Consider the following 15987-nt stretch of genomic DNA (forward strand, 5'->3'; position numbering starts at 1 on the left):
GTTCGACGCGGCGCGCCGCGGCCTGGTGGCGGCGCCGTGCGGCGTGCTGCTGCCGTCCGTCTGTGAGACACCGGTGCGCGGCTGTCGCATCCAGTACGCCGCCGACGTCGCTGGCACCGGCTGCCGCCTCGACTGGGACGGCTGTGGCACTGACAGCTTCAACGGTAGGCCGAGGCGAGGTCCGCCCTGCCAGGCGCCGTTGTGTCCGGTCCTCTGCCCTGCCGGCACGACGCAGCTCGGCCTCGCCTGCTGGCACGTACACGAGCACGAGATGACCTACGCGGAGGCATGGACGTACTGTCAGAGCAAGGGCATGATAGCCGCCGCGGTGCTCAACCGCGAGGAAAACGCATTTGTGCATCGGCAGGCGGCGCGGCTCGGCCGGCCTTTCTGGGTGGTGGTGCTTCGCGGGCGGTTCACCAACTTCCACCGCTACGGGGCATACGGGCTTCCGGACGAACCCAACGAGTCTCCGAACGCCTGCGCCATCGTCTGGTTCGATGGCGAGTGGATGGATGTCGGGTGCGACCAACGTTTCCCTGTCATCTGCAAGCGCCCCATTCGCAGGAAACATTGTGCGGCTGCTGTAGAGTCTGCAAAGTCTTCCGACTGAACTGCCACTAGTAGAGCCGTCAAAATGTGCGAACCTCGGCACGCGATATTCATTATCAGCTATGATTCCACATTCAGGCCAGTGCTCGTTTTTTATCTAGACGATGATAATCACGCTGGGCTATTTATCGATTTTGATGTGCATACCAATCTTTATTACGTCTGCGTTAGACTATCAAGATGTAACCTTAACGGAAGCTTAAGATAACAATATGATTAGCACTTAGCTTCACAACTCCTGAGACGTTCACCGCTCTTTACGCAAAGTTTAGGTAGTTGATACCCGGGGCTCTTGCTCCCTGATGGGTGCTTGTCATCGACTTTTCGTCGATTGCATAAAACCGCTTTGACGCCATATATGGTATGCGGTGGTGACAGTTTGAAATAAACCTGGAGTTTCAGACATCAGTCTGTTTGTAATATTTCTCTCATCACTTACTGACGCGAGGATCTGGCACCAAATATCCGCGTGCTTGGCCTCAGAAGATCAGGAATGACAAATAAGCTACCTCTAAAATCGTTTAACGTTAATGGATTTGAGCCTGTTTTACTTTACTCACTTTATTTTATGGAAAACAACAGGACAAATTCATAGTCGAGATGCATCTGAGCAATACCTGATCAATCTTAGCAGCACACCCGCGACTTGGTGATTGTTTCCTGTTGAACACAAACCCATGGCGGTCAAAATGTGGAATACTTTACGAAGTTGTTTGACAGTAATGCTTATTCACCAAGGCCTAGGTGACATCATCAGTCTGCAAAACCAAGCAGACTACATGAAGGAATACCAGCCTCCAATGTCTGCCACAGGTACGTCGGAAATCTCGTGCTGTCGGGTTGGCCAGTGAGCCTAATCAGTGAGTCTGGGCGTGGAGTAGCTGAGCGAAGCACGCATGCTAGTAGCAAAACGTGCGTAAAACTGATTCGGTACAATAATTAGGGATGGAAAGGACACGGAGTCATCGTAGGCCAGTGATACCACAAGCTTCTTTCACGATTTGATTTCCCGCATGCTACAGTGGCGATACGAGCAGGGATTTTTCAAGGTGTTTCGGCACGAATCGCGGGCCACTCGAGGCAAATATACCTTCCACAGGTGTTTGGCTATACCCGTCCGATGTTTGACCAAAATAAATGCTAACGGTCTATTACAGCAAGACTGATCACATTTAGGTGGCATGTAATGCACGTGAAGCCCCAAAAGAGTATCTAGGAACAATAAGGAGAGTTTGGCTGCCTGTTTGTCCACATAACTTGCGTGAAACGATTTATGGAAAATATTGTATCGCAATCGCATCGTCTTCTGAACGTTCGCAATGACATGACGGTAACACAAATCGTGTACATAAATTGCAAAATTGTATGTGCGCGGGCGATGCCAGGTAGGTAGAGTGGTGGAGCCGTAACGGGTTGTCTTTGGTTGTAATCTTGAGTCGACGGCTTTTAATCTTGAGTTCACGTTGAGCAGCACAGATATGGTTTCCTTCTTGGCTGAGAGCTGGCACCAGGTACATCGATGATCTAATGTCTCACATACGCATCTAGATATGGATATGAGCAAGGATCATGCCAGGCAATATGCATGAGAGGCGACTGATTCGATACCAACGTTTCAGGCTGTTGCAGTGTCTGTGCTTTGCCTGGTCTGCCTATTTCCCCTACAGCATCATGTATGCATCCAACAAAACAAAGCAGAGATGGAGCACAAAAAGAGGGGGACACGCAGTGCGTCTTTGCAGGTCCATAGGATCCACTAGCACAAAATGCTTGGTCAAGAGGATTTCAGCTATATGAAAAATCCCATTACTCTCTTTAGAGCTCCTACATACATTGCTGGCAAAAGCAAGCCGGTCTTTTTGTTCTAGTAATCTTTCTGACCCTTAAACAATTTAATCAACGATTTAAACCCTCCCTGCGTCAAATGAATGAGACCGAAAAAACTTCCTCGTGTCTTATCCTTCGCCTGGTTAAATCTGCCAACAGCACATCAAAGCCGGTTATTTTGTCATGAGAAAATCGGACCCAATTCAGTATGTGTAATCGCCTCCAGGAAACGTAAGCAGCTTAGACATAAAAGTGCAAGATTACGTAACGTCTATTCATTCATGCATGCTCCTTTTTTCCTCACTAGTGTGTAGCCGACTATAAGCAGTGTGCAATGCTCCACCTGGGCACATTTTTAATTTATCTGAATGTAGTTCGACTATAGTGATCGGATACATTTCTAGAACGAGAGCCCGCATTAAGCAGATTTTGCTGTGTGAACCCTGGCATCATACCTTGAAGTCCCAGCTTAGCTGCGGAATTTTGCGGCGAAAGTTGTATACAATATTGCCGTCATACTCGGGACGGTCTACCCAGGCTCTGTTTTTATCTGGCCTGGAGCGACCGCCGCTCCACAAGCCGCAGGCCATCCCAGACAGAGGCAAATAACCAGCACGTGATGCAGTAACAATCAACAACGTGCTGGCTTCATTGTGTATCAAACATGCCATCTAGATCCGTTAAGCACGTGGCTTTACAAGATTTGTTTTATCCTACTTTTTCCTTCTTTGAGCTAACCATTTAACACGTTTTGGAGACTTCTACACGGCTTGGTGGTCAGCGGTCATTAGGTGATTATGGGATCAAATGATGTCACTACTTAAAGACTTCAAGCGAATCGTTTAATACGATATTTTTGCAACCAAGAATTTTCAGCGTCCAAATCTCCGACTATAATCCGCGCATCAGCAATGTTCATAACAGTATCCTTAAAATCGTATTAAATGCAAGCACGGTACTCATCGATATAACGCAGAGCACATCCATCATCAGATGGACAGACAGTAGCCCAACAATGCATTCCTCCCGCGCCCCATACACAAAGCCACCCTGACATCTCATGCTCCACAGACCTGCTAATGCTCAACCTGTGGAGGCCAATCGGCAGTAAGCTGCACGAGGGCGACATGCTGCTGTCATCGGCGCAGAAGAAGCGGTACTCGCTGCAGCCGGACACATCCTCCTCGGCACCGCTTGTCGCCAACCCGTGGCCGAGCAACACGGTCAAGTACAAGATCGGCACACCGGGTCCGAGCAAGGAGCTGGTGGAGCACGCCATGGCGCGCTGGTCAGGCGGCACCTGCGTCAAGTTTAAGGAGGACAAGTCCGGCACACTGGAAATCAAGTACGGAGAGGGCTGCTACGCCCAGCTGGGCTATACGGGCTCCCATCAAGTGCTGGTGCTGGCGAAGGACTGTGAGAGCGAACCGGTGTTGGTCCACCTGCTGGGGCACGTGTTGGGCCTGCCGCACGCGCACTCTCGACCCGACCGTGACAAGTATCTGTACGTGCGCGCGCACAACGGCCTCGTCGACGACTTCATGTACCTCAACACCAAGGACTACGCTGCGTGCCCGTTCAACTACCAGTCCATCATGATGTACGACACGTACGGGCTGTCGCGCAGCGGCGAGGCCGTCTTCCTCTCGTCCTTCCAGACGGACAAGGGGCTCATGATGTCCAGCGGCATCGGCATCCAGGACGCGTTTGTGCCGGACGCTGATCTGGCGTTCGCCAAGCACGTGCTCGGCTGCAGCAAGGGCAAGGCGTCGTGCGCGGCACCACCACCGGAGCCGGAGCCCTGCGATGTGGACGTGACCACCGACAACAGCCGTTTCCAGAAGAACGCGCTCAGCTTCAACCGCATGGATCGCAGTCGGCCGAACAACTGTGTCTGGCGCGTCGAGTACACCGGCAAGGAGAAGTGCGTGCGCGTCGGCTTCCTCATCCTCTTCGAGATGACACCCGACCCGGAGCGCCTGCTCTTCCTCTTCTCCACCGGCTGCCGCTATTTCCAGGTGGAGGTCTTCGACCCCGTGTTCGAGGCGAGTCACTTCTACTGCGGCGCCGACTTTGTGCGCAAGCCGGACAAGGCGTTCATGTCGGGTGGAGTGCACCCCGTGCGCGGCACCAGCAAGGCGCTGTACGCCTTCGCGCGGTTCCGCGCCACCACCGGCCCGGTCACCTGGCAGTACAAGGAGGCTACCGGTGACCTCGGCAAGACGGGCAAGGTATACGCCTTCACCATGGAGGACGTGTACTGCTCGGACAAGATTTCGCCCGTCGCGCCGTGCTTCTAGCGCCGCGGTAGAGGCGGCATGTGGGAGGGAAGCGGCCGCCGTGCCGGGGCTTGAGCCCTGATTGGGCATCTCCCGCGTCGCCTGCGGCCCACCGGCGACGGAAAACGCCTTCTTCGAAAAAATGCATGAATCCTGCTTTGACGAAATTATCGATCTCACTGGATAGCGCTCCGTGATCCTCAAAAGCTAATATAGGTATGCATGTCCGTATATATTTCGTCTTATATGTGTCCATGGTTAAAGTTTTAACTGAGCAGAACGTGTCGCGCACATATTTGGTATCAGCCTGCTCAATTCACAACCCAAAAATTTGGTATGCCTGAGTCCCGCGCGGGGTAGATATCAGGACTAAATTATCCGCAATATCAGAACAAGGGCTGAAGCTTATAGAAGATGTCACTCTCGTTAAAATGCCCTAGCATGTCGGAACAGCTTTGAAAAGCCGCATTTTGAATGTGGGAAGCGAATACGCCTTAGTGGTACTTTAGTATGGCAGGTATTTATGGTAGATTGAGGATGGAGAGATTCCCCGAAGTGATAACACCGAGGGCGAGATGAAAACTTTGAAACAGTTTTTTAGCTGTTCGGGTTCGTTGGACATGAATGTGTCTATTTTCAACACTCGATTTTCCCAGCCGGATCCATAACATAAATATATTTGCTATCACAGTCGCGGTAAATGTCAATCCCACTAAAAATATGAAGAGCCTATAAGTCTCACGCCTGTCAATAATCCTCCTCCCAGGATTCTGATGCAGGCCGCGCAACGCTGCGCTGAACTCGCAGCCGCACCGCACACAATGCATCAAATAGTGTCAACTTGCGGTAATTAGTTGGAGCACTCAATATGCGGTGGTACTTCGAATGAGCAATGCTCCTGTCCATTCTAACGCCACTTGACCCGTCCACTGTTGACCGATCGGACAGTGACGGCGGCTTTCCCAAGCAGTCCGGCACGTCACGGACGGCCAGTAGGCTGGGCCACACCCCGAGGTAAATCCGATCCATTGTACTAGAATGCCGGTATAAAAGAGACTTCAGATCCCACAGAGACACACTATATCTGCAGAGCTCGCTTCAGCAGCATGATTTCTGCCAAGGTGAGCAGATCAAATAAAGGGCTTAGGTGTGCTGACTGCTTTTGCCTGGTTTGGTGAGCAGCTGTTTGATGGGATATATACTGTGATCGTGTGAGTCTTTTCAGTCCGATAGATGAGTGTGTGAAAATTTCGATTTGTTCAATACAAACATCACCGTGCCGGCCTCCGTTAAATGTGGATAGCCGGCTGAGAAAGGATAGCTCTGTGTTGGTCACAAGACTGCAGGTGTTAAACATCGAGTCCGGACACAGACCCGTGTCTTCAGCACACAGATCAGTGTCTTCAAGACACGGAGCGTCCTTCTCTGGACACAGATCCGTGTCATCCGGACATCGTGGTGGCAGCGATGGACTTCTGGGTGACTACAACGCTCCCATTGTGTCCTCAGGCTTTAGCACACCCAGTGTGTCATCAGGTTACAACGCTCCCAGTGTTTCATCAGGGTATAGTGCGCCTAGCATGTCCTCTGCATGCAATGCTCCCAGTGTTGCGTTAGGGTATGGTGCACCTGGCGTGTCTTCTGAATATAAGGCTCCGAGTGTTTCGTCTCAATATGGTGCGCCTGGCGCACCCTCTGGGCATTGTGCTCCCAATGTTGCGTCAGGGTATGGTGTGCCTAGCGTGTCCTCTGGATATAGTGCTCCCAGTATTTCCTCTGGGTATGGTGCGCTTCCGGTGTCCTCTGCATATAATGCTCCCAGTGTTTCATCCGGTTATGACGATTATAGTGCGTCATCTGGCTATAACACGCCGAGCGTGTCCTCCGTCTTCAGCGTCCCTACTTATAGTATCGTCTGGCTATAGCGCCCCCAGCGTTTCCCCGTTCTATAGCACCCCTAGTGTGCCTTCTGGTCATGGCGAGCCCAGCGTATCCACGAGCTACGGTGCTGGAAGTGTGTCAACTGTAGGCTCTTCTGGCAGGGTCAGTACGTCAGTTTCGTCGTATGGTGCTCCCTCATCTGCAGGCTATAGCGGCTTGTGTTTTTGATCACTGAAGCTTGTAGTAATTGCTGTGATTATGCTGTGCACTTGCCCCACGCGTCAAAAACCCACCGCAAAAACCGCAATATATGTCATCAGCTGATAACTCTCGGGCTGATGGCAGACACAGCCGTGAGAAAACGTATCCGGGATTGTCAAGTTAAGCATTCTGCCGTGATAAGAGCACGGTATCCTTGTCAAGAACAAATCAACGGTGGCCAAGATTTTAAGTGCATCATCTCAAATTTCCACTGGAGCTTGTTAGTTGTTATGAATTCCAAAAGCTCAAAATAATCCCCCTTCTTGTCATTGCACATTCCGAACAACGCTAACTTCTCGCTGCCACTTATCAGTGCCAGTGCAATGTTTCTGGGTCAGGATACCATTCAGTGGCCATTGGCACCTTAATTTTTGCTTAAAGGGTGTTGTCCACAATTTTATGCGGGTGCATTATTTTCCAATGTGGAACATTCTCTTTAATGTGCGGTCCTGACATTTCTCAAGGCAAGGGTTTCAAGAAACGCATAGCATCGTCACTTTGTCTCACCTTGTTCGCGGTAATAAATGGTTGGTTGTCAGCCGTTCTGATAAACATGCGTCAGGTGGTTATCAACCCAAATACTTGATACGTGGTGTTTTTATCAGCACTGCTGTTGTAATTTCAACATTTGTTGGCTCGCCCACTGCTGACCGATTGGATGGGGGTTGCTTTCTCGAGCGCCCCACCACGTCACGAACCGCCAATAAGCTGGACCACACCCCGAGGTAAATCCAACCCATTATACTGAACTACTGGTATAAAAGCGACCTCAGATCCCATAGAGACACATTACCTCTGCAGAGCTGGCTTCAGCAGCATGATTCTGGCCAAGGTGAGTTGATCACAAAAGAGGGCTTATGTTTGCTGACTGGTTTTCCCTCGTTTGTTCAGCTACCGCTTGTTTGGATGCTTTTTGTTGTCGTGTAGTCTTTTATTGAGTCCGATAGTTGCTCAGGTGTAAATTGAGTTTTTTTTTGCAATAGAAACATCACAGCACCAGCCTTCCATTAAGTAACGATAGCCGGCTGAACCAGAACACTTTGTTGTTCACAGGACTGCATATGTTAAACATCATGCCTTACAAGTATGTGTGGGGCACTACTCAAGAATCAAAATTGCTATCATAGTTGGAAGCTTACTACGTTTTTTTTGCAAACTATTCGTGGGTGTGGACACAAACGTGAATGTGATTAACAACATACGCATAATGCTCAGTATCTTCACGAACCATGTCGATTTCGCAGATCATCGCGACGTTGGCTTCTGCTGGCCGGACTCTGACTAATGATAGCGGTCACGGGACAGGACACAGGTCCGTGCCTCTCGTAGACAGATCGCGGTCTTCCAGACACGGAGCCTCCTTCTCTGGCATACGCAGCATACAAGAGAATGCCAAAAGGCATGCTTGAGAATATTTGAAAGCTCAGTCTACTTGCACGGAGACGTTCGGGAACATAACGACGCGGCGAATAAACCTGGTGTGTCAGACAGAAAGAGGAGAAAAGTTGAAGGAAACACACATCTGGTCAGTGGGTTTATGCGCTTTTTTCAAAGCACGCTAGAAAACGTCTTGCAGGTGGCAGCAGTGTGCGCGTGATTCGTGGCTCCATGTTAGATGCAAAGTGGAGTGCTTTCCGTTTGAGTGTCAGTAATATCGATGGCAAAGCATGGGCAAATTTTGCTCACGGCATGCTCGTACGCTTTCACCATGGAGGACGTGTACTTTTCGGACAGGATCTCGCCCGCGGCACTATGCCCCTAGCGCCGCTGTGGAAGCGGCGTGTCGGAGGGGAGTAGCCGCAGGGTCGAGGATTGAGCTACGGTCGGGGGCATCTCACGTCCGCAGCGGCACACTGGCAACGAAAAACGTTATTTTCGAAAAATACAAGAGGTCGCCTTTGGATGAAGTTCTCGGTGGTGTTAGGGAGCGTGCTGGATGCTTTTGGAACCAAGTTAGGTATGTTGTCATCAGCTTATACTTGCCAAAGTTAGAGTTCTTACTGAGAAGGACGTGCCTCACTTTTGGCACAGGTGTGCTGTCATGCTATGAAATTACTGTTTTCTCCTGCTCCTGCCAGGCTACAATGTGTAGTACCTTCATGGTACGCATCCGGTTACATCCGTACACAGCGGATGCACGTTATTGCAGACATTCCGTAAAAGGCCTGGAGCATGCCAAAGCATTTTTGAAATGGAGGGGTAAGAATAGGTGACGTGGTGCTTTAGTATGGCAGCGTTTTAGTCCCCAGCGTTACAACAGATGGTGGTGCACCAAGGCTACCAGATATGCTTCCTTTGTTCGGCTTCGTTAGGCCCAGTTTGATTTTGAAGATAAATATGCACTTTCTTAAAAACGTCCAAAGTTTTCTGATGGCCATGTCATCTTCCAGCTGGTTTTTAACAAGCGGTTTTGTGGCAAAGTTTCCGGAACAAGTTTTTAGTCGAAAGTAACAGTGCTCACTCAAAGGAAATATGGCAGACAAGTTCTACGCGTAGTGGTGAGGAAATTCCAAACAAAAGAATTACGAATATGCCTTGCTCTGAAGGAAAACTGAGCCATGAAGGATGGACTTGAGTAAACTGGCAATGCGATCCGAATTGGATACCGCGGATCTAGATCCGTATCGTACTGTTTCATCTTTATCTGAGCAGCTAAGCTGTACTTCCGGCCTTTTACATACCAGGCCCCAAGGGGGGGGGGGGGGCACGGCCCCTCCCTATTTACGTGCCTGACCAGGCATGTGGTTAGAAAGGATCATGCGACTCCCTGGCCAACGTGACATTTGGACCCCCTGGTTCGACTGGGCAGCAGATGAAAAGTTATTGATCTGCACGAGCCGTAGATGGAGGCATCAAATATACTTAAAAGCCGACGATTCTAAATGAGCTATGTTCCTCACGCAAGACCCAGTCTAATAGTCATCCCGTACATAATAGCTTACGCGTCGTTTTAAAAGAAGGCTAAGCGCAAAGCAGTGCACGCCATACCACACCGCGCCGAAAACCAAGTAAATAGTGCGCAACGGATCACAGAAGGGCGCTGCACGCGAAGCAGGCTGCATGCAGCCATGATACCCCTGCCGCCGCCGAACCCGCCGCGTCATCAGTCAGGTGACGCACGTCCACCATGGACCATATGGCGTGACAGGTGTGGCCGCGGGTACACCAGTTTTCCTCGAAATTTGCGTGCCTGTAGCTATCGCACTGAAAGATGATTTAACTGGCAGCTTTGTCACAAGTTTCCAGATTTTTGTCCGCCGATGTCGCTGACTAATCCCCTGGAATCGGGCGCTGGTATTTTGAGACAGCCTGATCCAGCGGCCTAGCGCGGCGCGTTCGTAACTAGACTTGTGATACAGAGGCGCCGCGCAAGACAGGCGACCGGCCAGTATTCGATTCCTCGAATACTGGCCGGCCACGTGCAACACTGGCCCAGACGCGTGCAATACTGGCCGACCACGTGTAACACTGGCCCAGACACGTGTAAATTCGTGTAAACACATGCTGATCTCGGGCGAAGTAGCGCCTCGCCTGGCTTGCGAGGCACGCCCCTCCGGCAGCGCCTGCTCTGGGCTGGGCTAGACTGCGCCTACCTCACAGGCAGCCAGCCCCCCCCCCCCCCCCCGCTGGTAGCAAGTAGCTGGCAAACGTCTCCGACACCGCCGGCGTGGTCGTACCCGGAACCGGCCGAGGACATCGGTCATCCCGTTCTCAGCGAGCGCCGTCCGAGCGGCGCGCAGGGCCGGGCGCAGGCCGCGTGTGCCGCGTGGCAGTTTGCCGGGAAACGTAGCGAAGGGCGGCTACGCAGGCAACTGACAACAGCGGCGAACAAAAGCGGCGCACATCCTGTCACAGAAATCGGAGTGGTTCACTCCTTGGCCTTGCAGCACTACAACACAGATATCAGCCTTTCAATGAAATTCTTTGTATTTAACTTCATAATTTTGTAGTTCACTACATAGGCGTGGTACTTAGCACAATGCGCGCGAGTACTACACAATTTCTAATGTTTCGCGCATTTCATGAACACCACTATATGGCGCAGATGAAGCATAACTCCGATGGCAATGACAGCCGTGTTGTACCAAAAAGGCCGATGTTTTGAACAATGTACGTAAGCACAATGGCATGCGTTTGAGTTCACCTTACCACGACACATGGCAGGTACGGTACACGGCGCTCGTCGTCGACAGACCCCTGTAGCCAGCGTGAGGCACGGGTGGTGCTTCAGGCACAGGTGGCGCTTCTTCACGGACGCTTGACCAAAACGAGCCTGCGTGTTGTGCACCAGCGCAGGAGGATGAGAGGTCTTAGCAGGTGATAAGCTAGATAAACATATGGCGAGGAAACAGGCACTAGTTTGTACTGCTTGACACTTTGTACACGTTTGTCATCGTGCAAACCAGCCCGCGGAGGCACGCAGCCCGCTAACTTATTTAAAACTAGGTGGCATCATTACGCCGTACGGTATCGTCCAGACTCGGTAAATCGGCCTGCCCGCGCCAACAGAACGTGGATTGGGAGCCTCATGTCGCCTGCTGAGATCTAAAACACGGACACCCTGTCCAAATGCCAGCGCGACCAACAACATACGGGAGGCAACGACCGAGTCAGTCGCCACCTCCCCTGCTTACGATAAAACGGCGCGACTGTGGGAGCAAGCAGAGACGCGCGGCTCTGTACCGGCCTCGTTTCGCGCAGCAAGCGACTACGCTAAAATAGAACCTGCGGACAGCGGCCGCCAACTAGTCTATAGCTTGATAGACCCACATACTCAGGCCGCGACGCAACGCCCGACAGCGTCGCCCACCCAAGTCAATACTAAATCAGGTGAACATCTCCCCGGCGGGAGATTACGCTACGCCTCCCCCCCCCCGTCCCCTCCCCCGCGCGGCTCTTTGTGATCAGAGCACGCCCGATCTGCGATCTCAAGCCTGCAATCTCACGCCTGTCATCTAAAGCCTGCCATCTCAAGCCTGTAATCTCACCTGCAATCTCACACCAGCAATCTCACACCCCTCTCCGGCTCCAACGGCGGGCCCACAGACCCACGGCGAGCCATCTGGACATATGCACGCCGCCTCGCCCCGCCAAGACCGGCCTGAGGGGCAGGGCCCAGCTGATCCGCCCAGCTGCCCCGGCGCGCTCGCCTCCATGCCAGGCTCCATCTGCGGCCTAGCCCACAGTGTTACCGAGCCAGTTGGCCAGCTGCTCGGCTCGGCGATCGGAGCTCTCCGGCGGGAACAGCTCATGCATCTTCTCCCCCAGCTGCGCCTGCAGCTGCTGCAGCTGCTCCCAGAGCTGCTCCGACGGCGGAAGCCGGTCGCCAGCCATCCAGACGCCGGCGAGCACAGCTGCCGCCACGAGCAGCAGGATCAGGAGCGTCCTGAAAACGCATGACGCTCAGGTCCAGTGCGAGGGACGGCCGACGGCGTGTGACGGGCGCACCAGCGGCGCGTCAGGCCGAATGGGCTGCGTGAAGCGCATCAGACGCACTGTAGCACTGGCCGTCTAGTTCCAGCCGCAGGGGCTTCACTTGCCGCACTTCGCTGTTGCAGTTTGAAAAAAATTCACAAGAGACTAGTTTAGAATTGTGATACAAACTGCACCAATCCCGTATCAGAACACAGAGCATGACGTGGCATCTGAACGCCTTATTTCCCCTCACACAGCCATGATGCGCAAGTTTGCCTCCAATACGGCGTTCGAAGTCGCAACAAGTAGCTTATTTTGTTTAAAGCAGATTTTGATTAATGCAACACTACACGAATGCTGCAGATTTGCTATTCAGTACACATTGCGGTCATTTTACTATCCATTCACTGTCTCCAGCTCCATGTAATCTAATGTGCACCTGTGAGCCTTTTCGACGGCTCAGTGCTACTAGCCAGCTGGACCAACGCACTGCCAAACAGCACCTTTCGAACGCACAGCACGGCACCCAGCGCCATCTACACTGCTCGTGCAGCCATCTACACAGCGCCGCTGCGTCGGCTTCCGCTAGGTCCTACTTCAGTGTGTGAACCAGCGCCCACTCACCAGAGCATGGCGTGCAGCCAGCCTCCAGCAGGTTCCTTCTGGGCGTGGATCGGCGCTCGCGCCCTCGGCCGCTCGGAGGGTGCGCTTTTTGCGTTGTTTAGTCCGGAGCGGCCGTCCTGTGGCGAGAACAGCTCCGCCGCCAGCTTGGCTTCTGGACCGGAGCGACGGAGAGCAGCGTCAGTATGTGGAGCCGCGACGGTCCGCCCGGTGCCGTGACGGGGACGGCGTCGGTACCGCGGCCAGCGCACGAGATAGGGTGCATTCCGGACGCTAGTGTCACCCGCGCCCATCCGGCAAATAGTGTCATTCAGATATTCAGTAAACACGCGCAGTTGAAGATCATACCGGTTGACGCGTTACGATCCAAACTTGACGTGCATCAAACCGTTTTGAGAGGGGGTGAGGCCTCCACCTCTTTCATGAACCCCTTCCCACCAGAACCCAAGCCACCTTGTCCCTGCGCCTGCCCCCCCCCCCCCCCCCCCAAACCTCATCAAACCAACCCACCAGCATCACTTACTCCTGGCGCGTGTGACGGGCGCCTCATCGTCAGCCAAAACCCGCCGGCGCACCAGCGGCGAGTCCCCGCCTGCGTCGGCGTCCCGCGTCGGCGGCCGCGGCGCGCGCCGCACTGCCGCGCGCGCCGCCGCGTCCGGCGCACGGTCCAGCACGCGGCGCAGCGCCGACTCGGGCGCGCGGCGCGCTGCCGAGCGCGCCGCCAGCTGACTGGGCGGTGTGGCCATCGGTGGGCGGCGCCAGCGGCCAGCCGGCGACGTCCAAGACAAGCCAGTGTCCGGCTCATCAGCGACGGACGCGCGGGCTGGCTTCGTGAGAAAGTTGGCGGCGGGCTTGGCGGACGGCTTCGGAGCGCTTGGCGGCGGCGCGGCCGGAGCATGCACTGGCTGCCGCGGCGACGCCGTCGGCGCACGCGCTGGCTCTGACGGCGGCGTGGCCTGGGCACGCACCGGCTCCAGTTCCGGTGCGACTGGCGCACGCACCGGCTCCGGCTCCGGTGCGACTGGCGCACGCATCGGCTCCGGCTCCGGCGCGACTGGAGCACGCACCGGCGCTGGCTTCGGCGCGACTGGAGCACGCACCGGCTCTGGCTCTGGTGCGACTAGATCATGCACCGGTTTCGGCGGCGGCACGGCCGGTCGCGTCTCGCTGCGGAGTAGCGACATGTACGCCTTGTTAAGCGCGGCGGAGGCGCTTGCGGCGCCGCGGGGTGCCCTCAGCGACGGCGAGGTGGCGGCGGCCGCCGGGGGCGCGGCATCGGCGACGCTCGCACCGCGCCGGATCGACGACCGGGCAGCGACCAGCGGCGTGCGACCGGGCGCGCGAGGCGTAACGCCTGCCGACTCAGGGATGGCAACGGCCGTCGGCCGCGGCGTTCTGCTGTTCGTCGCCTTGTCAGCAGGGGCGGCGGTCGCCCCAGCCGGAGTCGCCGCGGCCGGCTCGTCGACCAGACTCCTGCGGGCCGTCCGAGGGCTGGGCCGCCCGCCGCCGCCGCGAGCCGCTGCCCCCGCCACCGCCGTGACTTTGTCATGGGCGGCAGAGGAGTCCGCTGCGCGGGTCCGCTTCGGCGACGAGGCGGAAGGCGAGCGCGACTCGACGGCCGTCCTGCTCCGCTTCTCCGAGCGCGGCCGGCCGCGTAGGCGCTTTAACGGCGAGGCGGACGGCGAGCGCGACTCGGCGTTTGCCCTACTCCTCGCATCGGAGCGCGGCCGGCCGCGTGCACGCTTCGCAGGCGTTGGCGTCATGTAGGCCTTTCCCGGCGAGGCGTCGCGACGCCCGGCGGACGGCGAGTAGTCGCTGTCGCTGCTGTCGCTGCTGTCGCTGTCCACGTCAAGTGCCTTGCGCCTCCTGCCGGCTCCAGCGACCGAGGCGGCCACGCTGCGCCGTGCCCGCGTGGCGCGCCCGCGCCCGCCCGGCGACGGCATCGCCCTCGAGACTGGGCGCCCCGGCGACTTCTTTACGGACGCGCGCGGCGGGCTCCTAGCTGCGGACGCACTCTTCTCGGTGCTGGCCGGGGAGTTTTTCACCTTCTTCGAGAATCTCTTGAGGACGCCCGGTGTTCGGAGCACTACCATCGGCTCAGTGAGAATGTCATCCAGAAGCAGCTTCTTGGAGCCCACGAAACTATCCGGAAACGCAAAGTCGATGATTGTGTTGTCGGCGTCCCGCAACGTGCGCACGTGCACGCCCTTGGAGAACGTCGGTGAGCGGACCTTTGCTCCCTTCTTCGGCGAGTGGTTCTCCTCCGTTTTCTTAGACGTCAGCGCCGATTTCCTCGCAGGCGGCACCGGCACCGAGGACTGCACCTTCCGCTTGCCACCAGCCGATTTGGGCCCGAAGCGGCCGCTCTTCACACTGGAGGCAGAGGGGGAGCGTGTGGCCGCCTTGCGCACGGCTGGCGGCGACGCCGGCTTGCGGCCGGCGCGACCGCTCTTCACACTGGAAGCTGACGCCGCGGGCGAGGATGAGGCCGGCTTGCGAGCCGCGCGCGGCCCCTTGGCGGCGGCGCGCGGCGCTCTGGCAGCGGCGGCGACGGGCTCGGGCATGATGCTGAGGCGGCGACTGCGGCGCAGCGGCGGCGGCGGCGGCGCGTCGCCGGCGCGGAAGTCGCGGTGACGGCCGGATGGGACGAACGACTCGCGGCGCGCCACCATGCCCGCCGCCGCGTCGTCGCAGGAAAGCGAGTACCCTTGCAGACGCGCGGAGACGCTGCGCCACAGGCGGCCGACGGTGCCCTCTGTAACGGCCCGTCACGGACGTCAGCGGCCGTGCGACGACCGGACCAACTCATCACGGCACTGCGGAGCGTAGGAAGCGCCATTGCTATTGGGAAGGCCCTTGGGCGGAGCAGCCAATCAAGAATGGGCACGTCTTTGTCTTAAAAAGCAACGGCTGTGGGCGGGGTAGGCATTTCACGTTAAAAAACATGCAATTATCTGCCATACCATATCCCAATTTGAAACGTTTCAACGTGAACAGCATCCTTAACTAGTACCAGTAAATATCACTGATCAGGATGGGTATGCAAAACCTGAAGCATTGCCACAAGTACATGTTGTCTTTGTTGTAGCGA

The 15987-nt window shown here is 55.5% G+C and overlaps 1 protein-coding gene across 1 annotated transcript; it reads left to right on the forward strand.

Annotated features, from left to right (window-relative positions):
- Positions 1-1138: 1138 nt before the first annotated feature.
- On the forward strand, positions 1139-6091 carry LOC119093606 (dorsal-ventral patterning tolloid-like protein 1). The gene is made up of 2 exons (XM_037216581.1): positions 1139-1425; positions 3511-6091. Exons 1-2 carry the CDS (start codon positions 1290-1292, stop codon positions 4737-4739), a joined length of 1365 nt encoding a protein of 454 aa, XP_037072476.1. The 5' UTR covers positions 1139-1289; the 3' UTR covers positions 4740-6091.
- The last annotated feature ends 9896 nt before the right edge of the window (positions 6092-15987 follow it).

Source organism: Pollicipes pollicipes, unplaced genomic scaffold, assembly GCF_011947565.3.
Source record: "Pollicipes pollicipes isolate AB1234 unplaced genomic scaffold, Ppol_2.1 Scaffold_4002;HRSCAF=4701_pilon_pilon_pilon, whole genome shotgun sequence".
NCBI classification, from domain to species: domain Eukaryota; kingdom Metazoa; phylum Arthropoda; class Thecostraca; order Pollicipedomorpha; family Pollicipedidae; genus Pollicipes; species Pollicipes pollicipes.